Source organism: Rhinatrema bivittatum, chromosome 1 (genome assembly GCF_901001135.1).
Source record: "Rhinatrema bivittatum chromosome 1, aRhiBiv1.1, whole genome shotgun sequence".
NCBI lineage: Eukaryota > Metazoa > Chordata > Amphibia > Gymnophiona > Rhinatrematidae > Rhinatrema > Rhinatrema bivittatum.
This window is the reverse complement of record NC_042615.1, coordinates 500,128,601-500,156,482: the sequence shown is the minus strand read 5'-3', so window position 1 is coordinate 500,156,482 and position 27,882 is coordinate 500,128,601. Positions and strand designations below refer to the sequence as shown.

The 27,882-nt window shown below is 44.2% G+C and overlaps 2 protein-coding genes across 3 annotated transcripts in view; one reads left to right on the top strand and one right to left on the bottom strand.

The window, feature by feature from the left end:
* Nucleotides 1-17,586, top strand: part of ARHGAP4 (Rho GTPase activating protein 4) — a 141,016-nt gene extending 123,430 nt beyond the window's left edge. The window contains exons 19-24 of the mRNA XM_029609599.1: nucleotides 4,959-5,023; nucleotides 5,372-5,552; nucleotides 14,299-14,391; nucleotides 15,058-15,207; nucleotides 15,762-15,906; nucleotides 16,848-17,586. Of these exons, the coding sequence (XP_029465459.1) occupies nucleotides 4,959-5,023; nucleotides 5,372-5,552; nucleotides 14,299-14,391; nucleotides 15,058-15,207; nucleotides 15,762-15,906; nucleotides 16,848-17,093 (880 nt within the window). The 3' untranslated portion in view covers nucleotides 17,094-17,586. The remainder of the gene's footprint in view (nucleotides 1-4,958; nucleotides 5,024-5,371; nucleotides 5,553-14,298; nucleotides 14,392-15,057; nucleotides 15,208-15,761; nucleotides 15,907-16,847) is intronic.
* Nucleotides 17,587-18,994: 1,408 nt separating this feature from the next.
* CAV3 (caveolin 3) overlaps nucleotides 18,995-27,882 on the bottom strand; it is a 39,289-nt gene continuing 30,401 nt past the window's right edge. For both annotated transcript variants that reach the window (XM_029609579.1, XM_029609589.1), the window contains one exon: nucleotides 18,995-19,438. In XM_029609579.1, the coding sequence (XP_029465439.1) occupies nucleotides 19,097-19,438 (342 nt within the window). In that variant the 3' untranslated portion in view covers nucleotides 18,995-19,096. The remainder of the gene's footprint in view (nucleotides 19,439-27,882) is intronic.

The window sequence follows — 27,882 nt, the reverse complement described above, 5'->3', positions numbered from 1 at the left end:
ACCCACAAGAAATCCAGCGTTATAGGGGCTGGCATATCAGGATGGCTAAAAGGAGTAGAGGAGCCTGGTAAACCTTGAAGGGATGCCCTTCTCTGGACAATTGAAACAGAATCATCTTGAACTGAACCAATGTCCAGCAACCCTATCTGGGTAGGGCTCCTAATCCTTGGTGGGTTAGGTCCATCGGGATTAAGGGAGGTCAAAACCTGTGAGAGAACAGAACCATCCGGTCCAAGTTCATTGCCCGAAATTAACTTGACTTGTAATTGAAATGCTTCCAATGTGGGCTGAGATGTGAGGGGAGGTTGAGAAGGCCCTAACAGATCCTTTCCTCTTCTTGCCCATTATTGGAATAAATCAATAAAACTTATGTTGAATGTCAGACTGCAAAAACGCAATAAGGGGCACGCCCCATTGGTGCGTGGCTTCGGCACACCACTGCGTGCCTCACTTTAAGTCCCCGGGAGATGAAGTCATGAAGGAGAATTCCTTCTCCTGGCAGCCCGATGGTAATTAGTGAAAAGGGCTCCCGATGGCAGAAGAGCCTTGCAGAAGAATACCAATGCTGTCTACCTACTCATCCCAAATTTCTACTGAAGATAGTATCCCAATTCCATCTAAAACAAATGATTTTTTTTCCAAAGCCACATCCAACATCAGAGAAACAGACATTCCATACAATGGACTGTAGAAGGGCACGCTTGTTATAACTAGAGAGAACTAAATCACTTAGGAAGTCGACACAACTATTCATATCATTCAACGAAAGTCAAAAGGAAATGCAGTAACAAAACAAACATTGTCTAGATGACTTTTCCAATGTATAAAACATTGATATAAAACAAAAAACTATCAAATTCCTCACTTGATAAAAGCCATGAGCTAATTGCTGTTGCCACAACATTAACTCATCTAAACTCCACTTCGATGCCGAACATTTGCAAAGCAGCAATATGGTCATCGATACACACCTTTGCCCAGTGCTATTATTTGGAACTGGAGTCTCAAGTAGACAGTAAATTTGGACAATGTGTGCACAGTTGCAGGCTAATTTTAAAAGGAGCGCACATGTACTCATACATGTGCATATCAGCGTGCGAGAGGAAATACACTTCAGTTTTAAATTGTGTGCACACATTTTAAAATACACCTCCCGCACATAAGTATGTGCCTAATCTTAAGAGATTGCTCAAGAAAACGTACTTTGCACATCTTTCTTAGGATTTTGCTGGATTTTACTCGCATATGTAGGTGGATTTTAAAACATGCTTCTGTGAGGGACAACCAGTTTTTCCAGTTAGTCCACCAGTTTTGCCCAGTTAATATCAAGGTCTTCAAGACTCCTCTGGTTCTTCATCTGCATGCCCCCCAGTTGACCCAGATTCATCTCCCTGTCCTGTAAGCCCTAAAACTCGAGATCTACAGATTTTCTCCTCATCTGAGCAGCAGTAAAGTTACTTGGATAACAAGCCAACATGCGCCACAGTCTCTGGTTTTAAAATACAGAGTTATGCATGTAACTGTTGGCTCCGCTCCGGAATGCCTATGCTCCGCCCATTCCCCGCCCCATTTTCCATACTTTTATTTTTTACATATGCATGGGTATATATGCACGTACTTCGCGGCTTTTTAAAATCTGTGTTGCTCCCGCACAGCCCACATACATGCATTTGAGAACATTTTTGTGCAAGCAACACTTTCAAAATTGACCTCTAACATTTTAAAATGAATAATCCAACTTCCATTCAATAACATCAGGTTGCAGAAAAAAACCCAACACAATAAAACAGCTCTTAGTTTGGGAGTCCCATCTTATGTGGCTAGCTGCTTTGTTATGCTTGTCCACGGCAAAAGCAAAGTTGCTTACCTATAACAGATGTTTTCCATGGACAGCAAAACAAACAGCCACATAATCTCTCTCCACCCCGAGAAGTTGAAGGCAGACTAGAAGATGCAGAGATGCTTTATACATAGTGCAAATGGTTACTTACCCCGAGAGGCCCAACTCGATCCCAAAAAAAATGAAAGAGAGAATAAAATGGTGAAAAAAAAATAACAAAGTACTCAAGAAACTATTGATAAATGGAATTCAGCTATTTCCTCCTCATTAGACTCAATTGCTCCATTAAAAACAATAAATATACATTCAAGTAAAACCAAACCGAACGCCCCCTGGTACACTAAAGCATTACATTCATTAAAAACTTCACTTAGAAAACTCGAGCGTAAATGGAGAAAGAAAAAAAAACCCTGAAACAAAAAATGCTTACTATTCCATACTACGTCAGTATAATAAAAATATAAACTTAGCAAAAAAATCCTACTATGCAAACCAAATATCCAAAGCAAATGGAAATCCCAATATATTATTCAACATAGTAAAAACCTTAACAACCACTCAGAAAGAATGTCCCACTAAGTTTGATACTGCCTTATGTAATAAAATCGCTAACTATTTTAAATCAAAAGTTACAGATATCTCAAATCAACTTTCCAAACTCCCACTACCGTCATATAATGATTTTGAACCCACCTACACATGGTCAGAATTTACCTTGGTCACAGAAAATACTATACAAACCATCATTGGAAAACAAAACCCCTCCAACTCCCCTAATAACCCTTGTTCTGGTGCTTTCTCTAAAGCATTAGGCCCACATGCTAGCAATTTCTTAGCGCAATTAGTGAACCAATCTTTAGAAACTGGCTCCTTTCCATCTTCTCTCAAAAAAACCTCCATACTTCCCATCATAAAAAACAAGTCTAAGGAAGATTTCGACCTTAGTAATTTCAGACCTATTGCCACATTAACATCCTTAGCTAAGTTAATTGAATCAGCAGTATTATCCCAACTATCAGACTATCTATCAGAAAATGACATATTACACACAAATCAACATAGATTTCACAAAGGTCACTCCACTGAAACCCTTCTTCTGACTTCCTTAGACTCTATATTCCGGGCTTTTGACTCTTACACGGATCACATCATTGTTTTCTTGGATATATCAGCAGCTTTCGATACCATTGACCACCAAATTCTTATTTCCATTCTTAAATCTATAGGTATTACAGGTACTGTATTACAATGGTTCATCTCATTTCTATCTGACCGTATTCAACAAGTCAATATAAATAACTACTCCTCCGATCCATACTCCCATTGCATCAGGTGTTCCACAGGGTTCTTCTTTATCTCCTATTCTTTTCAATATCTATTTGTTACCTCTCTGCCGCATATTAGCCTCATTAAACATAAAATTCAAAATCTATGCTGACGATATACAGTTCATGGTACCATATAACACCTCTTGGACCCATACACTATCTTTAGTATCACTATATCTCACAACTATTGACACTTGGCTTTCTCATAATCGTTTGAAATTAAATAAAAAAAAAACCAGAAATAGTTCATCTCTCATCAATCGCTGATTCATCTATAGGCCCCCCTCCTCAACTTATATTCAATGGAATAACCATTCCCATATCAAAATCTGCAAAAAACTTAGGCATAACCATCAACACAGACCTCTCATTAAAACAGCACATATCCATGATAACTAGGAACTCTTTCTATAAACTTTAGCTCTTAAAACGGTTACGTCCTTTACTTTTCTTCCACGACTTTCGGACTTTTCTTCAATCACTCATCTTTTCCGGACTGGATTATTGTAATTCTCTATATATAGGTCTTCCAGAAAACACACTTCACTCACTCCAACTAATTCAAAATGCAGCAGCACGTATCCTAACAAATTCTTCAATAAAAAATCACATTACTCCAATACTTCAATCCTTACATTGGTTACCAGTCAAATACAGAATACAATTCAAAATTTTATCCATTATACACTCTCTCATTTATACTCCCAATTCGGTCACTGTATGCTCCATTCTTCGAATTTACAAACCAACCAGACATTTAAGGTCACTGGAAAAAAATCTTCTAGACATTCCCTCACCTCGACAAGCCCGCCTCAATATTACTAGAAAAAGAGCTTTTTCAGTCATAGGTCCCATTCTGTGGAATGCATTACCAGACTCCATCAGATCCATATCCAACTCCAAACACTTCAAAAAATCTTTTAAAAACTCACTTATTTCAAACTGCATTTCATATACCATCTACCAAATAATCACATTACATTCCCAGAATACTCACAAATTTAGTTTGGCACCCGATTCTTTTTACCTAATTACTGATTTGTTTGTTACCTATTTTATTTTAAACAATTTTATTATTTTATATTAATGAAAATTTTTGTAATTTTATATTCTTTATAAGTTAATTTACTCTTAATTAATCTTCTGTCTTTTTATTATTTTATTATTTATTTCTATTATTTGAATACATGTAAACCGTTTTGACTAAACATTGTTTGTAAAAGACGGTATAGAAATACTTTTAAATAAATAAATAAATAAATAAATAAGGTAAAATAAGATAGCTAACTAACATACCATATTATTTTCTTTAGATCTTAAGGATCAGCCGATTCCATGGTTCGTAAATTGCGCAGAAATTTTATATGGTGAGGAGTGAGGAGGGGCCCATCCTAGTAAAGTTTGCCCAGGGCCTCATAGAGGCTTAAAACAGCCCTAAGAGGATGGCCTGAGGAAGGGTGCACAGAAACGTTAGTACGGGAATTCCCGCACATGCCCAGAAAAGACTAAAAATGTTTCTGGGCTTGGAGAGAATAAAGGCTAAATCATTGCCATCAGATGACATCACCCAACTTGTATAGCTGTTTGTTCTGCTATCCACAGAGAACACCTGTTACAGGTAAGCAACTGCTTTATTCTCAAAGGAAAGTGGGAACCTACAGCCTCATATAGATGCAGTGCGTAAAACAAAGCTGCAACACCCTGTCCCAAAAAAAGAGAGTGAGGAATTCTCCTGCCACATTCTTCTGAGCCTGGCTAGTTATTTTTGTCTTGTCCTTTCCTAAATCTAGTGACATAATACAACTGGAACCCACCATTGAAGAGGGGGAACTGGAGACACAAGTCAGTGAGGAGGGTAAGAGGATTTATTTATATTTTGGAATGCTGATAGAAAGGAGGAAAGGAAAGACATTGCTATCTCACCATCAGTAGTGCTCAGTGCCACCTACTGAAATAGATATAGGCTTTTATTATTATTATTTTTTTTTTTTTAGCAGCTAAGGCAAACCCTTCTTTTGGTTTGCTTTGAATGCCCCTGTGACTTTACGGAGGCTGTTGGAGACAAGTTAGAATTTTCGATCCTGTTTCCAGTGCTCAGTCATGTGCTATATTTAAAAAAAATACCATCACAGTAGATGCTAATTAGTTTTATGTTTATGGTATGTGGCAGCTGACTGACTCTCTCATCCCTATTCCCTTCCAGAGCCTGACGCTGTGGAGGCCGTGGCCAGGTTTGATTATACAGGGCGCACACCCCAGGAGTTGTCTTTTAAGAAGGGGGAGACACTGTTTCTGCAAGAGAGAGCCTCTGCTAACTGGTGGAGAGGAGAGCATGGAGGGGTGAAAGGGCTCATTCCCCACAAATATGTCATACTTCCTGACAGGTGAACATTGCACTTTTGCGTCTGTCTGTCCCCTGTACTGTTGCGCTGGGATTTTTCTCACTCTGTTCCCCACTGTTCTTTAAGGACATATATTGTCTTCCGGGGAGCTGAATATACCCCATTTCTTTTATCAGTTTATGTATTTTAAAATCTGTTTTATGACCACAAAGGATGGTTCAGCTCACAGATGTTCTTCCGTAAATGGATTGTTAAATTCAGCCCCAGGCCTGTCTGATGAGCATGTGGTGGGCATGAACTGTGCAGTAACCCTCCTTGTCCTCGGATGGTTTTGACTAGAAACACACTGGGGTAGATTTTTAAAAATATGCACGATTTTATAAACATTCGCGTGCCGGTGCATGCATGTTATAAAATCAAGGGTAGCACACGCGCAAGGGGGTACATTTCAGCTACTTTCGCGCAGCGATGCATCACTGCTTTCCCCAGTTCCCTCCCCGTCCGCTCCAATTAAGGAGCGGACGGGGAGGGAACTTCCATACCCCCCTTCCCTCCCTTCCCCAACCCCCAATTTTAAATTTTTTGGGTTTTTTACCTTTATCCGCCAACTTACTTCCGCTCCGTGTCAGTGAACAAAGGCGCTGTCCCGGGCTGCCCCGCTCCGCCCCCCCCCGGACCGCCCCCTTTTGAGGCCCTGGTACTTATTTGCGACCCGGGGTTTACGCGAGTGGCTGGGCCCGTTTGAAAATTGGACCGGCACGCATAATGCCCGAGATTTACGCGCGCCGAGGTTTTAAAATCTGGCCGACTGTGAATATTCTCTGGCATGTACTGAGAAGCAGTATCAATGGGATTGTGGGAAAGCTGTGGGCAGGTGGTGAGAGCAGAGAGTGAATTGTAGGAAGGCTCCAGGTTCGATTCTCAGCCCTGGCTTCTGCTGGCTGGGACAGCATTTTTTGTGAGGCAGGGATAGAGTCTCAACCATTGCACTACTAGCAGCGTGTGACGTACTGGATTCCAGAGGGAGCTTTGGCCTGTGGTCCCTGACCAAGAGCTGTCACTGCAATGGCTGGGCTAGTGGGGTGTGAGGTCTAAAACTGGGGGAAATCCCTGGGTAGTTGCTCATTAAGGCAAATAGTGTTGAAGCCCAATAGAGGTCAGTTCCAGCTGAGCTGGAATCCCAAACCAGTAGGAAAATGCCAAGGCAAAAATAAAAAAAGAGTAGGAAGGACTCCCATGGACTTCAATTCAGACAAATAAAAAAAAAAAATTCCACTTTGCTGTTAACTTGCTGTGTGTGACTTTGGGGGCATCACTTTATCTCTCTGTCCCTCAGTTTTAATTCCTGGCTCTGCCACTGCCTCTCTGCATGTGACCTCCAGCAAATCACTTGGAGGAGCAATTTCAAAGCTGTTTACCTAAGCAAATAGGTATTTACTCAAGTAAATTGGCCTGGCTGAAAATTGCTCCCCTCCAGTCTGTGTACGATTCCACAGTGGACTTACTTTTGGCCGGGTTAAAAAGATGCGTTTCAAGTCACCACGAGTGGCGAGAGCTACACTATGCAGGGCCGGATTTAGGCAGAGGCAACTTAGGCACGTATCTCAGGGCGCCAAATTCTGAAGGCGTCCAAAATCTGGGGTTCCCCCTTGCTGCTCTTTTGTTTTTTTTTTGGGGGGGGGGGGGGCAAAAAACCTTCACCCCTACTCTTCTGCCTAAGGGCGCCATAATCTTAAATCCGGCCCTGATTGTATAAACCCAAAAATCAGGGAGGATTGGGGGTACTCGGCTTTCAAAGATACTGGTACACTGTACAGTTTAGGGCAGTAACAGAGTGGAAAATATTGTATATTGAGAGCTCCTAGATTAAATTAGAACAGCACTACTTAGGAGAGATGCCTTTAAGATATCTAATATGAGTTACTAAAGGAGACGAGATAATCGAGGCAATCCACAGTTTCAGATTACATTAAAACAACTTTTGGAGTTATCAAGGAATAGATCCCTCCACACATCGATCAGGTTCAATAAGGCATTTGCTTCAGGATTGCAACTGGGGAGTATTTAATAGATGGAAACATGTGTGTGGGTGGAGTACGTAGCTATATAACGAGGCCCAGTTTATTTCAAATAAAGACCTAATCAATTTTTTTAGAACTCAGGGAATGAATCTGGTATACACTAATCCAATTGTTATCAATATATTTATGTCACACACTATCATAAACAAAAATAGATTAAATTACATTGATGAAAAGCTGTAGCCAGCGTGAGGCTATTTATAATCAATACAAAGAAACCAAACTTATGGAAGGCGCCCCAGCACGGATGTGCAGGCGCCGGGAATAACCGGGCGCCTGCTGCATCCTTGCGGGCGCCGCCTCCGCTGCACCCGGGGCCAGGCTTACCTCGCGTGCGCGGAGGGAGGGGGAGCCCGGCTCCCCTCCCCCTTTTGCGGTAGCTGGCAGCCATGGCACCGGCAGCGTCTGGCCATCGCCACAAGCGGGTGCTCCTCCGTTGTGCTGGGGGGCATTGCTGCTGGCGTTGCTCTCCTCGGCTGGTCCGGCGTTCGGCGCGATGACGTTATCAGAGTGCGCCACTGACGCCTGGCCACAGGTTTGGTTGGGGGGGGGGAGCGACGCGGTGACATCGACAAGGGGGAGGGACTGGCGGAAGACTTAAAACCCACCGGCTCCCCTTTGTTCAGCCTTTTCCTTCCCTGCCCCCGACACGGTGCAATTCGACTTCTAGTAGGTTGAAGAGACTCAAAGGCTGCGTTTTCAGGTTCCACCAGAGTCGTGCTTTTCAGGGCGATTCAGGCTACCGGTGTGGTGGTGGCGGCCCTGGACATCGAGCTTTTGATTCGGTGCACACGGTAACCGAGGAGAGCGGGAGGCTGGGACCTGCAGCGGCCCCTGAGGCGTCGTGAAGGGGAAGCTGGAGGTAGAGGGGCAGTGGACCGGAGCCGGCGGTTGGTGAGTCTCTGGGCCACAGGGGAGCGGGATCTCCCTCACTTCTTCCTCAATCCCACTGCATGCCAGGAGCCTTGGGCCGGTCTCCGCCTGTCCACCCGCCTGTAGCAAGGGCTCTGTAGGATGGGGTTTGGGGCCGGGGAGCTGCTGGTCTCTCGCATCCCATGACAGTAGCAGCCGCGGAGGGCTTGCCTAAGGTTCATGGCCTGCCATAAGTGTACGGGTCGCTGTACAAAATTAGAGGCAGAGTGAGCAAATAAAACCCAAGTCCGTGCAGAACGGTGCCAGCCCCCCTGTCAGCAAGCAGTGCGATTAGATACAGAGAGCAGAAATAGGGCCCATGGGCCAGGGGTGCAGCGCTTTCCCTCTTAGAGGCTGAATATTCTTGAAGTTGGCAGACGCATCTTGGACTGCAAACCACACCTCTGAGCTTGAACCAAAACTGGCTTGAGAGCTGGCTTTTAGAGAAGATACCTGAGCCATGTATTTTTCAACAAACCTGTCAGATTTCCCCTTAGCTCTCTCTTCTCCAAGCTGAAGAGTCCTTTACCTTTCCTCACAGGGGAATCATTCCAGCCCCTTTATCATTTTGGTTGCCCATCTCTGAACCTTTTCTGATTCTGCTATGTCTTTTTTTTTTTTTTTTGAGATGTGGTGACCAGAATGTCACACTATGTTCAAGATGAGGTCACACCATGGAGTGATACAGAGACGTTATGATATTCTGTTTTAGTCTTCATTTCTTTCTTAATCCCTAGCATTCTGTTTGTTTTCTCGGCTATTGCTGCACACTGAGCAGAAGATTTCAACATATTTTCAATGATGACACCTAGATCCTTCCCTGAGTTGTGACTCCTAATGGGGAACCTTTACATTATGTAGTCATAATTTGGGTTATTCTTCCCTAAGTGTTCCCCCGGCACAGGTCAGCTGTAGTCCGTCGGAGTGGCAATGCCCCTTCGGTGCAGTATAAACCTAAAAGAAATGGAGCCTAGGAAATATGGGCCGATACATAGCCTATCTCACTCTCTGGGGGCTTCCGTTGATGGCCATGTTACATCGGAGTACTTCTCAGTACAGTATGTGTCTGTTGATACTGCATAGAATATGTTAGGATCCTGTTGGATAAGGGCACCCTCATGGCAAGGGCGGATATAGAGTCTACGTCTCAGTTGTTGCCGGCACATCCTAGGAGTTTTACACCACCCGTTTTCCATTTCAAGGATGTAGTCTATTGCGATGTGTGTCCGCCAATGGGATGCTCGGCCTCCTTTGTAGCATTCCTATGTTGGGCAACCGAAGAGGCGGGACTTGCTTCACTGGTTCGCTATTTAGTCTGTTTCTTGTTTATGAGAGAAGGGGGCGCACCCGAATGTGCTGAGTTGTATAGTATGTTTCACGAGCTGGCTCACAGGCTTGGGTTCCCCTTTAGTTGAGGACAAGTCTTATGGCATGGTGGTGGTCCTTGATTTCCTGGGGATTGAACTGAGTTCCGCGCAAGCAGAGCCTGAATTCCCAGGTGAGTGTCTGTCACCATTCGCGGAGGGAGGGCCACGCTGGGGCACGTTAGGGTCCTTTACAACAGCCTGGCCTTTGCTGTGTGAGTTGTTCTTAAAGGCAGGATTCTCTGTGCTGCTTAATACAGTCTATGGTGGGTTGGGTTGCAACCACCGCCGCTCCGGGAAGGGCAGACCAATTGGAGAAGATCAAGCTTCATGGTCCAGACTCCTCAGGGACTTTGGCGGTGATCGGCGTGACTTTCCAGAATGGTCAGTAGCAGTGGCCTTCATCTACGCTCAGACGGGAGACATTGGTTGTGGTGTTGGCTTCGGGGAAGTTTGCTCTGCAGCATTTTGACTAAACCACTGGATGGCAGGCGGCCTGACCAGCAACATCGCACTTCTTGTGCTGATTCTCATGGTCTTCGATATGCACATCAGGGCGAGGTGCGGTATCATAGTGTGATGGTGCAGTGGCAGCCCAGTCAATAGACGGGCAGGCCTCCAGGGGTTTCCTGGTGTCAGAGTTCCTGAGAGAGTCCTTGCTGGGCTACTTGCTCACGAGCATTGTGGCGCAAGCGAGATATGTTCCTGCAGTGTGCAGGAGATGGTGATTTGCTTCCTTACTGCGGATGCTCCATGTGCAGGAAGCTAGTGCAAGATGGGATCCTTGTGGCAGCAGCGACCGAGTTCTGGAAAGACTATTGTAATGCTAGAGGCTGTAAAACAAAGCAGGGAGGTGTCGGTAAGAAGAGTGATTTTGGGGCCCCAACTCGGCACCTGGCCACGGATGACGAAGGTCAGGCTCAGGATGGGGCCTTGATAAATCAATGGCCAGGCACGTTTGCAAGGGGCTCTGGTGGGGCCTGCTGCATGGCGGCCTGCTTGGACCCCTCCAGTGACAGTGCTCCGCTGGTCGGGGGGTTCGCGGTAAGCGAGACTACTCTCCCTCCGGTTTCCGCTTGGGTAGAATGAATCGGAGATATTGACACCTGCCCTGCGGTTGAGATTAGGCAGTGGTTGCAGGACTCGGCACCTAAATTAGACTCCCCTGTTAGAGTACTCTAATAAACTATTTGCATCCCGGTTATGTCTCATGTTTTTCTTGTGTGTGTGTGTGTGTGTGTGTGTAACATCGGGTGTCTGGCCCAGATGGGCAGGGGCGGGATAGAACCACGGGTGTCCGGGCTGCTCGGTTAATGGAAGGTGAACCAGCATGTATGTGTGGGCGCTGGGAATAACCGGGCGTCCACTGCATCCGTGCGGGCCCTGCCTCCGCCGCACCTGGGCCAGGCTTACCTTGCGTGCGTGTAGGAAGGGGGAGCCTGGTTCCCCCCCCCTTTTGTGGTGGCTGGAAGTCATGGCGCCGTCAGCATCCGGCTGGCACCACGAGTGGGTGCTCCTCTGTTGTGCTGGGGGCACTTCTGCTGATGTCGCTTTCCCCGGCCGGTCCAGTGTCGGGTGTGGTGACGTCATCAGAGTGCGCCACCGAAGCTAGGCCACAGGATTGGCCGGGGGGAGCGACAAAGTGTGTCAACAAAAGGGAGGGACCGTCGGGAGGCTTAAATCTCGCTGGTTCCCCTTTGTTTGGCCTTTTCCTTTCCTGCCCCTGGGATTTGTGAGACGATAATAGTGATTGGGACAAAACTTGAAAGTCCATAAGAACTCAAAAAGCTGTTCAAAAAAATGTTTTATTCATTTATGGAAACTAACATCTTAATGAATCATGTTCACGGACTCCCGACACGGACCGTATTTCGATTAACTGCGTCGGGAGGAACCAGATCTTAGTATAGTTAGTGCAGGGGTTTATTGGTGAGGTTAGAGCACAGATTATTGGCAGCAAATAACTTCGATGGGCAGGCGCCATACCGTTCTCATATAGATCCAGGGAGGAGATCTCTGCAACACAGTTTAACAGAGTAGGGGCAAGGACAGCTCTCATTCACTATTATTGTCACTGAGGTATACCAGTGATTTTGGGTTCCACCTACTTTGTTTGGCTTTATGGGATTTGTTGGCCAATCTCCTCAAAAATAAACCCAGGCATATACAGGCTTGGGAGCAAGAATTAGGCAGTTAGTTACCTGAGGACCAATGAGAAACCACTGGTGAAAGGCTGCATAAAACATTTATATCATTTCTACAGATAGAGAGCAGCTGCAGGATTTATTACCCCGATGTGGAGGTGTTTACTTCCACATAGGTTGAGTAAAATTATATAAAAACTTTAAGCATGAAAGCTGGCATGAATGCGGAGGAGTGGAAACCGTGCTACCAAAATAGTAGAGTTATGATAAAATAGTACCCTTTTGGAAGAGTGTCCAGGAAATTATTTTGAAAGCAGTTCAATTAAAGCTTAACTGGGGACCTTGGGGTATTTGTGTTAGAACAAAAATATCCCTTGCTAAAAACACAGACTAGTCACTTAGCTACTGGTTGCAGCTAGATGTTAAATTGTTGCAAGTTGGAAGGGAATTAATGCCCCTTTAATCCAGATGTGGATAAGAAGAACATTGTCTGTCTGTTTAATGGACATAATGACTGCATTAAGGCATGAGCATTTGGAAACAGTAGAAGCAATCTATAGTCTTCTCTTAAACTGGAGCACCTTTAACAGAGCAGATGATGAAAATTTCTGATGAGAAATTTAAAGAGATGAAAGAATAATATTTGTCCATTTATGTTATCCCGTATTAGTTAATGGCATTGTTTTCTGTATTTGATCTGTAATTTAAATTAATTACCCAACAATTAGATGGGGAATGAGTTGATGAGGTGTAATGTAAATTTTAAATTGGAAAATTAAGACTATGAGAAAATCATTTATATTTAACTTTTGGCTGTTCTGTAAATGTCACTTGATGTGTCCTTATTATTGACTTTTTTTTGCCAGTAAAAAAATACTTAAATCTTGGATGGGATGTAACCTTGAATTATACTTTTATGAATTGTGGATATTTCTTAATGAGTTATATATGAAGTTAATAAACTTTAAATTGTAAAAAAAAAACCAAAACAAACAAACCAGAAATACTTACATTGAAAAAACAGAGGCATTATGGGTGGGTCTGGTGGCTCAGTGGCAGTACTATGCACTGCCATGCAGAAGGTCCCCAATTCAATTCCTGGTACCCAGGGCCAGCCAGGGCTGAGGGATGCTGCTGCTAAGCTTGCACTCACAGCCTGGGTGCTGGGGAGGAAGGGAGTTATGATGATCAATAAGAGTGACACCCAGTGGCAGGATGTAGAGCTCATGATACAGGGCTCCTGCAAGAAGCACCAGTGCATGGCTTCTGGTCTCAGGGCCCCTACTGCAATGACCAGACTGGGAAAAGTGTGAGGGGAGGGACTATTAAAATAAAGAGGGGAGGGGTAAAATCCCTGGGTAGTTGCAAATGAAGACCCATGGCACCAGAATTCCAGCACTAGGTTCCCACTGAGCTAGAAGAAAACTGAAAAAGCAGGAACTAGCAGGCCAAATTAAAAAAAAAAAAAAAAAAAAAAAGTGTGTTTAGATCAGAAGAGGAAACCAGCCTGTGCACATTCCATTTTTTTAAATGTCCATGTATCATTTTACTTCCAGATGGCTTCCCGCACAAAGGACAGGTGCTAGAATAGCAGGCACTTTTAAGACACAGAGAGTTTACATTAGCTAATTGCCTTTTGAATATTAGCTACAAAGTACTCACCTTAACAGGACAATTTTCTGAATGGTTGCAGGGATTTTAAGCCTGCGGATACTTTGGACCCAAGGGATTGAAATCTAATTTTCAGAGGAAAACCCCATTTGGGGGTTTCTCTTTGAAAAATCGAGCCAGTGATGCACAGAAAGGCACCTAAGTCAGCTGCTTTGAAGCAGGTTCAAGGGTAACACATTGAAAAGCCCCGTGCGTGCTTCCTCTCCCCTGACCTAACCCCGCCCCTGTTTTTGCCACATGTAAAATAAAAGTGCACACACTGAGTACAGTGAGGGTACCTTAACGTACCTTGGGGAGAGAGGGGCAATTTTCAGAAGCCCTTTCCAGGTGGGTAAACCACCCACATAAAAGGTTTTTGAAAAACATCCTCTAAAAGTCCACACATACTTTTCCTTTACATGGGCTGTTGACCCCCTTTGTGACCCGGTGCTTCACTTCTGACCTCCGGCTCTTTCGCCAGTGAAAAACCTGGATGTCTGTCGCACAAGCTTTACCCCTCCTCCTGCTCTTAGAATATGTGAATGTGAAAAATAAAAAAAAAAGTTCAGCAGTGAGGATAAAGGAACCCTGGTGCAGGTTGCGTGATTACAGGGTGTTTTCCTCCTCTTCCTTGCAGAACGGAGCAGCAGAACTCCAAGGCGGAGACAGAGGTGGGGTTCAGCAGGGACACCAACGCTTTGGAGGAGCAGGCGACGGAACTTGCCAGCAGGTGAGTTCGGCGGCTTAGGGGGCTGGTCCTGCAGTACGGCCCTTATCAGATCCTGGGGCATCCCTGCTGGCAATACAGAATCACCATGGTGGCTGGTGATGGAAATAGGAACCATAACCCTCCCCTGCCACCACCACTCCCCCTCCACCCCATAGCAGGAAAAGTATATTCTCCCCCCCCTCCCCCCCGGAAGGAAATATGACCTCAGCAGGAGGGTAATCAGTGATTCCCTCAAGCTGTATACCATGTGACCCTGTGCAGGATTTGGATTTAATTACCCTTCTTTTCGAACCTGTGCTCCACGTGAGTTATAGGTAGGTCCCTGCCCCAGAGAGCTCATAATGTAAGTTGGTACCTGAGACAATGGAGGGTAAAGTGACCTGCTCAAGGTCACAGTAGTGGTAGAAGGGGGATTTGAAGGCTGGCTTCCATGGTTGTTAGCCCACTGCTCTAACCATGAGGCCAGCCCTCCATTGTTGCTCACTATTTTTCCCCGGTCACTGTTGTGCTTTTTATTTTTGCATTATGAACCTTTGTGGTGGTCTGGGTTTGATTGTGTGATGTAAGCGAGTCTCTCAGAGCTGTCTCTCACAGTCTACTTTCTTCTCCCTCTTTCTTTGCCTCTGTCTTCTCTTTGTCGCTGATTTTTTTCTCTCTCTCTCTCAGGCTGCGTGTAAACTCAGATGGTGCTGTTATGCATAAAAAGCGTGCAGGGAACAGTCCAGTCCGTAAACTGGTTTCCCCTTTCCCAGACGCTGGAAAGCTCCCCTTTCCCATGACACACCCAGGACCTCAGAGACTGCTGACAGCGGACAGGTAACTGGGTCCATGACACATTCCCCATTCCAAGTGCCGTGTCTGCTCTCTTACCGAATGCCCTTTCATTAACAAGCTTAAATTGTATCTTATGATTACTCACTATGAAACACATGGTTCCTTTTTATTATTTCTACAAAAATATATATATATATATTTTAAAGTTTCAAAAAACCAAAGCAATTTTTTAAGGAAAAGTTGGAACGTTTCATAAATTTTCTGGTATCATTACCACCATGTAATGTATCAATTTTTAATCATGAACAATCCATGAAACGTTCCACCTTCTCCTTAAAAAAAATTGCTTTGGTTTTTTGAAACTTTAAAAAAAAAAAAAAAATAAATAATTTTTTTTTGTAGAAATAATAAAAAGGAACCACGTGTTTCATAGTGAGAAATCATAAGATACAATTTAAGAATATTAATACAGGATATTTATGGAGTTGTTTGTTAATTAATATTCCAGTAAAAATATTAGTGGTGCCAGGGTATCTTGGTTTCTTTCATTAACAAGAGCCTGCTCGCTTTGAATGATAATGTTTTTAAAATTACAGACAATCTCCGGCTTACGCCGGGAGCCAGGAGAAGCGATACACGTCGGAGACGCCTACGAAGGGACACGGGTCCCCTAAACTTCAGCACGGGGTCAACACAGAGCATCAGGGGGCAGAGAAATGTGCCGCAGGGGACGTCGACAAGGTATTTAATTAAGGACTCAGCGGGTTGATTTTGCTCGCGCGAAAACGGCCACAAGCGGGCCCCGTGCGAGCTTACGTGCATTTTAAGAAGCGCGCGAAGTGCGCGCGTACGCTACCCGTGCACACGTCAAGAAGAAAGGGGGTGGAAGAGGGGCGGGCCACGGGAGTTTCAGGGCAGGGCCAAGACTTGAGGGCGCAAGTCCGCATTTAAAAAAAAAAAAAAATCTGACCCCGGCGCGTCTCTGCTTGTCATCCGCGTAACTCTACGTCTGGTCCTGATGAGGAGCAAGCCTGCAGATCTCGAGCCTTAGGGCGTTTAGCACAGGGTGAGGGTGAGGGGTCAAGTGGAGGGTTTGCAGGATGAAGAACCGGAGGGTTTCTTGAGGACCTCAGCATGAACTGGGTAAACTGATGGTTTACCCAGTTCATGCTGGGTAAACCATCTACTGCTTTGTCCCTGGTGCGGGCGTATTCTAAAATCCGCCTGCATGCACACGTAAAAAGCCACTAAAACCCTAGTCGAAATACGTGTGGAAGGGGTACTTTAAATGATACGCGTGTTTCTTGTGATCACGGTTTAAAACTGCAGCGTCTCTCTGCTCGTGCGCTGATAACGCGGGTTTATGGGCGCATGCGCATTCCTTTTAAAACGACCCTGTTAGGTGGCTAATGTTTCTGTAATGCCTCTGTCCAACTCCATTATGGACCGTGCGGAAGGGCGGTCACTGTAACTCATTGGGTCACGAGACAGCAAGGACTCTGCAGCTGGGCTGAGTGTCCCTGCAATGTCCCGTCTTGTGACAGCAGGGATTATGTAAAAGGACGGGGTGTCCCTGTAATATCCTGGCATGTGACAGCAGGGACTGTGCAGAAGGACTGAGTGTCCCTTCTCTCATATCTCTTATCTGTCTCTTCCTTTCTCTCTCTCTCTCCTATGGACAGGATGTGACTAAAAACATGAACTCCGTATTCAAGGAGCTCCTGGGAAAAACAGCTGTGAGAAAGCAAAAGGCCGAGGAGGAGACGGATCGACCCCCTGAACCCTCTGGAACGGATGCTCGACAGCCCCCCAACAGCAGGAAGGGGGCAGGAGTAGGGGGCAGCAGGATGGTCTTTGGATTGAGAAGTAAAGGTCCCGTCAGGCCCAGTGGAGGGACCCAGGCCAATAATGGCCCACAGCCAGAATAACCAAAACGTTAACTCTCATTTCAGGCCACGAATGTATACTGTTTCCTGCAAAGGTCCCAAGCCATTCCCTGCACAGCTTTTTTTTGTGAAGGGGGACTGAACTTTTTGATGGGGGGGGGGGGAGGGCTGGGGGTTAACTTCTTATGGTAACATGTATAAAGAAAAACTCAGGGTGAATGTGTAGTTGGCCATCTCCGACGCCTCCATTTTGGTGATTTCTTGATTCTGAAACATCCCGGGTTTAGCACTGAATATCTCACTCAGATGGAGACAGTACTTGGTGGGAAAGAAAGGGAGAGAGGTTGTGAGGAACTCCCCATCCCCCCAACCCAAAATGGCAGTAAGGGGGATTTTTCATGAGGTGAGTTCACCAAAGGAAGAGTAGGGGGCGCTGTGCTAACGTGTGAAGTATTCCACTGCCACCACCAGTTCTGCATGTGCACAGTGAATGCAGGTAGCGACCAAACGAAGAAGAAGATCGGTAAACACCAAGGAGTTTATTAATAAAGAGCCCGACTCAGGCCGAGTTTCGCTCTGTTTGAGCTGCTCCAGGGGCTGTTGAATAATGATAGCGGTGTTTGCCTGTATGCAGCAACTCATGCGGATACAAAGTCCTTAAATTCCATATTATGTGCTAAAAAAAACTTAAATTCCTGTGAAAAAAGCGTCCCGTACCACTGCAAACCAACCGAATATGTATTTGGTACAGGACGCTTTTTTCACAGGAATTTAAGGGTTTTTTTTAGCACAAAATATGGAATTTAAGGACTTTGTATCCGCATGAGTTGCTGCATACAGGCAAACACCGCTATCATTATTCAACAGCCCCTGGAGCAGCTCAAACAGAGCGAAACTCGGCCTGAGTCGGGCTCTTTATTAATAAACTCCATGGTGTTTACCGATTTTCTTCTTCGTTTGGTCGCTACCTGCAATATTGGATCGGTTTCCGGTTTGTTTCTTTGTGCACAATAAATAACATCCCTCCACTTTCCTCTGATCCTTAACCCCTTTTCCATCGCTGACCCCCCCCAAACAGCTGACAGCTTTTGAAAGTTTACAGGAAGTGCGGAGAAAAAAAACGTAGCAGGGAGTGCCCAGGCCTTTCCCTTACTCTCCCTTGAAGGCTGTAAGGTCTCTTTGAGCTCAGCCATGCTCCTTTACTTGAATAGGGGGACAGGACTGGCTGGGGGGTCTCTGGAGAAGGAGGTACATGTGGTGGGGTGGGGGGGGAAGGTGTATGATTAGATTGTGCGAGTGCAAGGGGAGGCTGGGGCTTGAGATACACCCCCACCTCTGCTCCCCAGGAACATTGGCATGACAAGCAGGCCAGAGAATTCACAATTATTTCTGGAGCTAAACGCAGGAGCACAAAAGAAACTCATCCCCAGAGGATTCAGGTAGACATGTAATTTATTTTGTATTTACAGTTTCATTGCCAGTTTAGCCCTCCCCCCCCCCCTCCCCTTCTCATCCTCTGTCTGCAGGGATTGTTTTAAGAGGGTCAGAAGAAGAGAATTAGTGTACTGTAAACATAGTCAGTCATCCAGTGAAACTTCTGCCCTTGTACATGGGGGGGTCTCCTTCCCCACACTTACACCAGGGACCAGAGAGCCCCCAGTTCATCAGGGATAAGCTGATCCAGCATTACAAGTCCATAGATGCTCTGCGGGGATAAGAACCAAGATTGGGTCAGCCTGCCCATGATGACCTGAAGCTAGCCGGTCATTCTGTGCTGAACCGAGAGGGGAAAGAGGGCACCTGGAGCTCCCCCTCATCCCCAAACTTTCTCTTCTTCTACCCATGGGCAAGGAGGTGGATCCTCCACACAGTAAATAAAAGAAGGAAACAACAGGGCGACACGTGTATTCTTCGCCTCACAGCAGAGTCCGTGTGGGATTATGTAAGTGGATTTTGGGGGTGGAAAGGGAGGGCTTCTCCCTCGTCCTGCCCCCCCCCCCCCCCCGCCAGGTTCCCTTTCTCTGTGTGCTGACAGACTTCCTTCCCTAGACTTCCTTCCTGAGGGCCACACGGATGCCGCTGAAGACCTTTCCGAGAGCCTCGAAGACAGGGTCGCAGAAGGTCGCCACGCACAGCGCGTAGAAGCGGCTCACGCACTGCACCTCTATCAGGTAGCTCTTCACGCAGGGCACTACCGCCCAGATGTGGCAGAAGGAGAGGCAGGCAAAGAGGAAGCCCCAGATCAGGGCCAGGGGGGCCCCCAGCAGTGCTGACAGCAGCCGGTAGCACCAGTATTTTGTGACTGTGAAAACGGTGTTGCTCGTCCTCCAGACTCCATCAAAGCTGTGGATGCCGTCAGGCTCTGCAATAACGTCTTCAAAATCAACCTGTGGGGGGAAGAGAGAGAGAGAGACAGAGAGAGACTTAGGACCAGCTCATCATATCAGGCTGCCTGCATCTGGGCTCTGTTGTGTCATCTTTTAGTCTTGCTCCCAAGTCACCTTTCTTTTTTGTCTTCATATTTTATTTTTTACAATTCTCTTTAGTAATTAAAGGTATGTGCACCTTTTCTAATACCCATGCTGCATTTGCGTATGTGTATACATTTAAAATGTGCCTTAGATCGACCCTTCAGCTGTCTGTGCCGTATTCATCCTTTAAGTGTGACGCTGGGGTATGGCTATGATGGCAATCAGCACAACAGCACCCCTTGCTCTTTACTTAGATTCACAGGAGCAGCTAAGCAGAAGAAAAATGTAAAACTTTTATATTTATCAAATTTACATTTAATTCATATACGTGTAACCCCTCCTCAGCCAGAGGTCACCTTCCTAGCCCTGGAGAGCATCGGTTTTGTTCATCCAGGGTGGGGAAAAGTTTAGTCTCTCTGGGTAGAAAGGGAGGGCTTCCCCCTCGTCCTGCCCCCCCCCCCCCCCGCCAGGTCTCCCCGTGGATTTGGGGGACAGGACAACCAGCCAGGCCCAAACTGGGCAGAGGACACTTCCTCAAAAACACAATGTCCACAACAAAGTTGTGTTCCAAACAAAAAATAGTTTACTGGAAAAAAAACAAAAAACAGTTCAGCAAAGAAAAACATGTTCCAAATCCACAAGTACAGCAACAAAGAACCCCACAGAAATATAGTTCAAAGTTCACCAAATCACAGTTCACTCTCTCACCAGCAAACCACTTCCTCAAAAGGTCTGTTTTTCCTTGCCTCCCCAGGTACTAGTCACAGGCCTTACTCGCTAAGCAGAAATCCCAGCAGACCTTCTCTGCTACTCTCCCAGATCTTTTGCGGTTCCAGGAACAACTCAAAGCCTCGCTTTAATATTCCCACTGTCTCTTTCAAAAGTTCAGTTACCAACACCAGGGTTGGCTCCAGGCCAATTCACTCCCTGGTCCCTTAGGCAGATGCAGCTTCCTCAAACCTGCACTGAAGCTCCAGACAGTCGCCACCACTCTTCCTCTGGTCCTGTAGGCCTCCAACACAGTTCCTGTTCTTTGACTCAAGCTCTAATTTCTTCTCTTCTCTGTCACAGTTCCTCTTCCTCAGACTCCTATTTTCTCCAACTCCAGGAGGGCCTTGTGGAACACCTCAGTTACTCAGCATCAGTGGCACCACTGTGGATGGTACCTGCTACATGTCTCCCATCTCAGTTGCTTCCTATCGACAAGAAATCCCATATCCTCATGGAAAGCATATTTTATACTTCTCGTTAGCACATACCCCTTAATGGGCTGGACCACATTATCACTCAACTTAATGGCTCTCACCCCTTGTCCTTTTAGTGAACTTCCTTTTCTAGAAAACCTCCATTATAAAGAATAGCACAAACCTTTGCACTCATTGTCCAGCTTCTGCCGTAAACTCTTATGGGTGAACCTAGGACACCGTATTTTGTATTACCAGTGTGCCATCTAGTGGACATAGCGACACACAAGATAGATTATTCCATAAGTCAAAAGTAGTATGAAAAAAGCAAAAAAAAAACCATAAAATCATTCTAAGTCCACTATGAGATTGGAAGAAGAAAATAAAGTCAGAGAAATCCCAGAAGTAGAGTATTAATAAAGAAACTACTTTGCTAAGCAGACCTACAAAAAAAAAAACAAAAGCAAGATTGCCTCTTACAGAAAAAAAAACCATTACAAAAGTGCCCAGCTTGTCAGTTATCCCATTACTAAAATGAAATATTAGAGAAAGAAGATCAACATGCTGATTAACGTGCTGATCTGTGTTCACATTATGGAAATATGGGCACAGAATCACTGAACAGTTGATCAAGGTGGCAAAAGACAAACATTTTCTGATTATATGTATGTAACTTTGATATGATGCAAACTCTGCTCCTAACTTCACAGCACCTTGATGGAGGTTTAAAAACCTTCCCTTTTCCTGTTAGGCACATCAGTACGTATCCTAAGCTGGAAACCTTTAAATTCCTACATTAAAAAAAAAAAGGTTTTTTTAAAAATCCAGTCCTTGTCAGATACTGGTACGAAGGTAACATGTAAAGAAGGTTTTATATTACAACTTGCAAAGGTGACAAATTACCCAAAATACTAAAATGTAAAATTTATTAAGCAATTGTGGTCATGACAATTGTTGCAACATCTGTTGCTTTGTCTTCCTTGTTATCTCTCTGGAAGATAATGAGCCTTCATGATCGGTGGACATGATTCATTCGGGATCTGCAAAGCTTCCCTGAGATTTGTTTTTTTTTAAAAACTTTTTATAATATTCATTCTTACATAAAGATACGCCACAAAATTGAAATACAGCAACATTTTCCTAATGAATTGTAAGACCACAAACATAGGGAGTGGTGGGAGGGGGTTACTGAGGGCAAAATACATAAAGAGCAGGTAAGAATTGCAGAGCGATTTGTATAAGCTTTTTTTTTTCTTAAAACAATTTAGTACTAGATCCATAAGTTTAATTGAAAAAAATAATTTTGTTTTCTGATTTTGCTCTAGATCCATACGTTTTATGGGGAAACTTTTTTTTTCTTTTTAAGTCTCTAGCTTTGTTTTTATTTTATTTTATTTATTTATTTGACTAGGCAGCTTTTGGGATTTGAGTTCAGATCCCAGGGCTGGGATCCTGGTGCCACAAGCCTTCATTCATAACAATCCAAGGAGGTTTTTCCTTAATTTTATGTTCCCTCCCAACTTATGTTTTAGTCTAAGCTATTGCAGTAATGCCCTGGACCCCAGGGCCTAGGCACCAGGACGGTCATAAACCTGTAATCATGGGTCCTTGAATCTGACCATTAGGAGTCACTGTTGGGCAATGACCAAGGCTCCTTTCGCCCCAGAGACGGTAAAAGCTAATTCCACAGTATTTTCAGCATCAGTTTCTAGCTTTTATGTAGGAAATGTGGGTCACTGTAGACTGAATGGGTTTTTAGATAATGTGTAGACAGACAAATCCAACACATAAAAAGAGATTTATTTTTGGATAAAACATAAAAATTTGTCAAGATGATTTGTCAGACCAAGGGTCCATCAAGCCCAGGATCCTGTTTCCAACAGTGGCCAATCCAGACCATAAAAACCTGGCAAGTATCCAAAAACTAAATCTATCCCATGCTACTGTTGCTAGTAATAGCAATGGCTATTTTCTAAGTTAACTTGATTAATAGCAGTTAATGGACTTCTCCAAGAACTTATCCAAACCTTTTTTAAACCCAGCTGCACTAACCACATCCCCTGGCAACAAATTCCAGAGTTTAATTGTGCATTGAGTGAAAAAGAATTTTCTCTGATTAGTTTTAAATGTGCCACATACTAACTTCATGGAGTGCCCCCTAGACCTTCTATTATCTGAAAGAGTAAATAACCGGTTCACATCTACCCATTCTAGGACTCTCATGATTTTAAAGACCTCTATCATATCCCCCCTCAGCCGTCTCTTCTGCAAGCTGAAAAGTCCTAACCTCTTTAGTCTTTCCTCATAGGGGAGCTGTTCCATCCCCTTTATCATTTTGGTACCCCTTCTCTGTACCTTCTCCATCGCAACTATATCTTTTTTTGAGATGCGGCGACCAGAATTGTACACAGTATTCAGGGTGCGGTCTCACCATGGAGCGATACAGAGGCATTATGACATTTTCCGTTTTATTCACCATTCCCTTCCTAATAATTCCTAACATTCTGTTTGCTTTTTTGACTGCCGCAGCACACTGAGCCGACGATTTCAATGTGTTATCCACTATGACACCTAGATCGCTTTCTTGGGTGGTAGCGCATAATATGGAACCTAACATTGTGTAACTATAGAACACACTTCTTGGCAGGGCTAAGCTTCAATAATAGAAGCGTCGGAAGAAAGTAGAGGATCACTGAAAACTAATTCAGCTTGACTTTCATGTGATTTCAGACAAACAATTGACCAGAATTAAAAACAAGTATGACTGCTGATTGTAAATAACCTTACACTCACAGGGAGTAGTTAAGATAGAAATAAGCTTGGGTCTGGAGCTATTTGGGATTATGGCACCGGGAAGGCAGGAGCAAATGCCACCAATCCAGACCCAAGAAATGTGGTAAGAGGATCCAGGAGGGGCCAGGAGGATGGGAGCAAGCCTGGGGGATGCGCTTTTTTAATTGGCAGTGGCGGGGAGGAGGGACAGCTTGTACCCAGCATTATTTTTCATTTCATTTTATGTATGTTATTTTGAATAAATGAAACAAATCACTAACGAAATAAAAAAGAAAACAAACTTTTTTCACTGTAAACCCCCCCTCCCCACCCCCACCCCAATATCAAGGACTTCTGCAGCTCCTGCCCTACCTGCCAAATGACCTGCTATCCATAAGCCATTGCCTTAAGAAACAGAATGCCACAACTAATTGAGGTTTTTTCAAGAGTGGGACTTCTGAAAGAAGTCCTAATGGAGCAAGGCACCCCGTTAATTTCCTGGGTTATGAAGCACGTTTATGCTTTCTGAAGATTCAAGAACATATGAACTTCAGATAACATCTGCAAACTAATTGATCAAATGAGTCAATAAAATTGTGAAACAAATGCTGAGAAGGTTCATGAACAATGAAGGGAAAGACTGGGACTGATTTTTGCCTTTACATATTCTGTGCCATCCAGGAGAAACCCAGCTTTGCCCTTTTTGAATTGCTACATGGCCATTGATCCTGAGGTTGTCTAGATGTTGTTCAAGAATTTTGGGAAGAGGAATCGGACAGCGGAAAGAATCTGGTTGAATATGTTACAGAAATGCAAAATTGCTTGTAGAGAATTAGCCAGCCCATTACCAAGAACCTGAAAGAGCTAAACCTAAGCTATGATCAGAGAGCTGAATCCCACATCTTCCAGATTGGAGACTGTGTGTTAGTGTTATTGCCCTCCTAAGAGAGAAAACTATTGGCTCCCTGACAAGGGCACTATGATGTAGTCAAATGGCTTGAACCAGTGAATTATAAGATCGCTCAATCCGAGAAGAGAAGAAAGTTCCAGAATCTCAATGTCAATCTTCTGAAGAAGTAAACTCTGCCAACTTATAGCCTTAACTAAGCTAAACTCTCTGAAGAGGTACCCCAATGAGATCAAAGTGTATCTGTGAACTTTGGAGATCACCTATCTCCCACAAAAAAAAACAAACCTGTCTAGCAGGTAGTTCACCAGTACTAGTGGTTTTTTTTGTAACTTCTCAGATGGACCTCACTAATAACCTATTCCATAAATATTCCACTGGATGTAATAGTAAAACCAAAGACCTTACTGGATTCTAGACATTCAATAGGAAGCCATCTTCCAAGAAGTAGCTGAAGTGTTGCAAAGAGTCAGATAGTGACTGGTTTTCATCTATCATCATGGTACAAAAAAACAAACAATACCACATGTTTTTGCCTGACGTCTGAAAGAGGTATGAAATGTCTAAACTGAATATCTATCCAATGCCTAGAATGGTTCATTTAGTGTCCACTGTCAACTTTATCAGTGGATATTGGCAGGTAACTCTCAGTCCTGAAGCCAAAGAAAAGACAGCCTTTTCAACACTGAGAAGATGGTTCCAATTTACTGTACTGACTTTTGGCCTACACAAAGCTCTTGCAATGTTCCAGCGACTGGTTGATCACCACCTGGGTAGAACCTCTAACCAGTCTACTGGAGAAAGAAGAACCTTCTAATGTAGAGGTGTGCATTCATTTTTAACAAAATGGAATCCGACAACTGAGGTAATCACCCATCTGGAAGCTTGCGAACGTGTATGCATGTTCAGTAGAAACTATTTTGAAAACTCTGTATTACGGTGCACTAGCAACTGTTAGTGCATAGTAACAAAAAATGTTACTTATATTGACACTTTTAGTCATTCAAGGGAACAGTTCATTGGCAAAAGATATGAATCTGTATTCTCATTAGCTGTCTTCTTGTTAGTTATTTCTGTTACCAAGGTTCCCACTGAGATGATGTTATTGGGGGACTGGGGTAGCATGACCTGACAGGGCCTGGTAAGAAGAGTGAACATAAACAAGTTCTAATCATGTGACTGATGACTGATGTCACGTGACTAGAACTTGTTTCTTTATGTTTATTCTTGTTACCTGGCATTGGGAGGTCAAATTCCTAGTGCATATTTTGAATTTGCCAATCCTTGTGCATTTTATAAAAGGTGGTCCTGGCATTTTGGAATATGTATGCGTATGCCGCACACATACTTTTAATTTTTCAATTCTGCTTCATTTTTTTATGAGGTACATGGTAATTGGTTAAGTGTCTTTTTGAATTGGGATTCTCTGCTTGTGTGCTGCTTTGTTTTGTGGGGTAAGAGGAGAAAACAACAGAAACAGAAAACAACATTCCATTCATTTGATTTTCTAGAGCAGAAAAATTATATTTATATCAGTCAATCAGTGTTAGTGCAGCTGGTGATTGATTAATTTACTATAGCAGTCCTGACGTGTAGCTAGCTAGCTAGTAGACTAGTAGCCACTAGCCTGCCACTGAAGCAGTAGCCTAGCTTAGCCACCAGTGCCACACCACCAGTGCTTGTAAGGTAGGCACTTTCTGTGCAGTGCAGTAATACTGATGATCTCTCTGATCTGTGATCTCAGTGAGTGAGTGCTGCAGAGACTTGGTGCAGAGCTAATATCTTTCAGGCATTAGTGTGCTGGACTGGAGGTGCTAGCTAGCTAATCACTAGCCACACAGTATCTATCTAACTTGTTATTCTGTTCTCTGTCCTGTGGCCTGGGTTCTGCAATTTGTCAAGTTGCCACTGGTCTAAGGTACCTGGACCAATAACATCAGTGCCAAATTTTCAAATTTAATAAAAGATTTTAAGAGCAGTGAGTGAGAGGACTAGAGCAGCAACTCAGGTGTTCTTGTACAGTATCAAGAAGACACACACGTCACATCAGTGAGTGATGTCTCTTTTTGACGATAATAGTGTACTTCTGGCTTTGACTGTGTCTGGATGGCACGCAAGCAGATAGTAAAGCACTGGTCAATCAGTGACTCACTGGTGGTCACTGCGAGAGCCACCTGACCACTTTCACTAACTCTGTGTGTGTGTAGCCAACTTGAGTATTGACCTAAGAGACGGTATCTGTACTTCTGTGCATTGACTAAAGTGCAGTGGCAGACTGGTGATCTGATTTCAATGAAAGAGTGCTGCTGCTGCTGCTACACAGTTCAGTTAACATTTCTGTCAGTTGTGCCCTAGACTGGAGTTGATTTAATTTTCAGCACTAGTGGTGGCACCATTTAATTAGTTACAGCTAGCCAATAGCCACACACTAAAACCACTGATTTATATTTCTATAAATTCAAGTGAAGAGCAGAACTCCTCCTGCATTTTTTCTTTAGAACTACTTGTGGGACACACTTGGGGCAGGCTAGCAGTAGCCACTTTATTCTGTGTGTGTGTGTGTGTGTGTGTGTGTGTGTGAGAGAGTGAGCTGCCTGTATATTGCCCTAGTGTTTCTCTATTTCCAGTGTGTCCACAGCCAGACTGTCCAGTCCACACAGTCCAAATAAAAATATAATATTCTGATTTGCTTGCTAATCATTTGATCTGGTGGTGAGAGTGACACACACATACACTGTTTTTTGGTAGCTAAGTAAACTAGTAGTATATTTCAAAAGTAACTACTACTAGTAGTCTCTTACTACTACTATAGCACTGCCGTGGCAGCTGTCTTTCTAAGGTGTGTGCTTGCTTGTTATTATTTATCCTGTCCTCTGTCCTGTGGTCTGTGCTCTGCAATCTGTCCAGTTGCCACTGGTCTGAGGCAACTGGACCAATAACATCAGTGCCAAATTTTCAAATTTAATAAAACATTGTAATAGTAGTGAGAGGACTAGAGCAGCATCTCAAGTGCTCTTGTATAGTATTAGGATGACACACATCACATCAGTGAGTGATGTCACATTTTGACGATATTAGTGTTGCACTTGTGGCTTTGACTGTGTATGGCTGGCAGGCAAGCCAAGCAGGCAGACAGTAAAGCACTGGCCATTCACTGACTCACTGGTGGTCACAGCGAGTACCACCTGACCACTTTCATTAACTGTGTGTGTGTGTGCACAGTGCAGCCAACTTGAGCATTAGAGAAAGTCTCTGTAGTGCACTGTGTGTGTTGTGTGTTCTGTCTGTGTGCCCTCACTGCGTGCAGCCAACTTAAGTATTGATCTTAGAGTCTGTGTGCTAATTGTGTATGTTGATCTCTAAAAGAAGTGAAATAATCATCATATCATTTCCCTCTGGAAGAAAACGTGGTACTACTAGCACTTCAAGTACAGATAGTGGCTGGCAAATGTTTAAATATGGTGGTAGCAGCCAAGAGTATTGGCACTGGTAGAGGG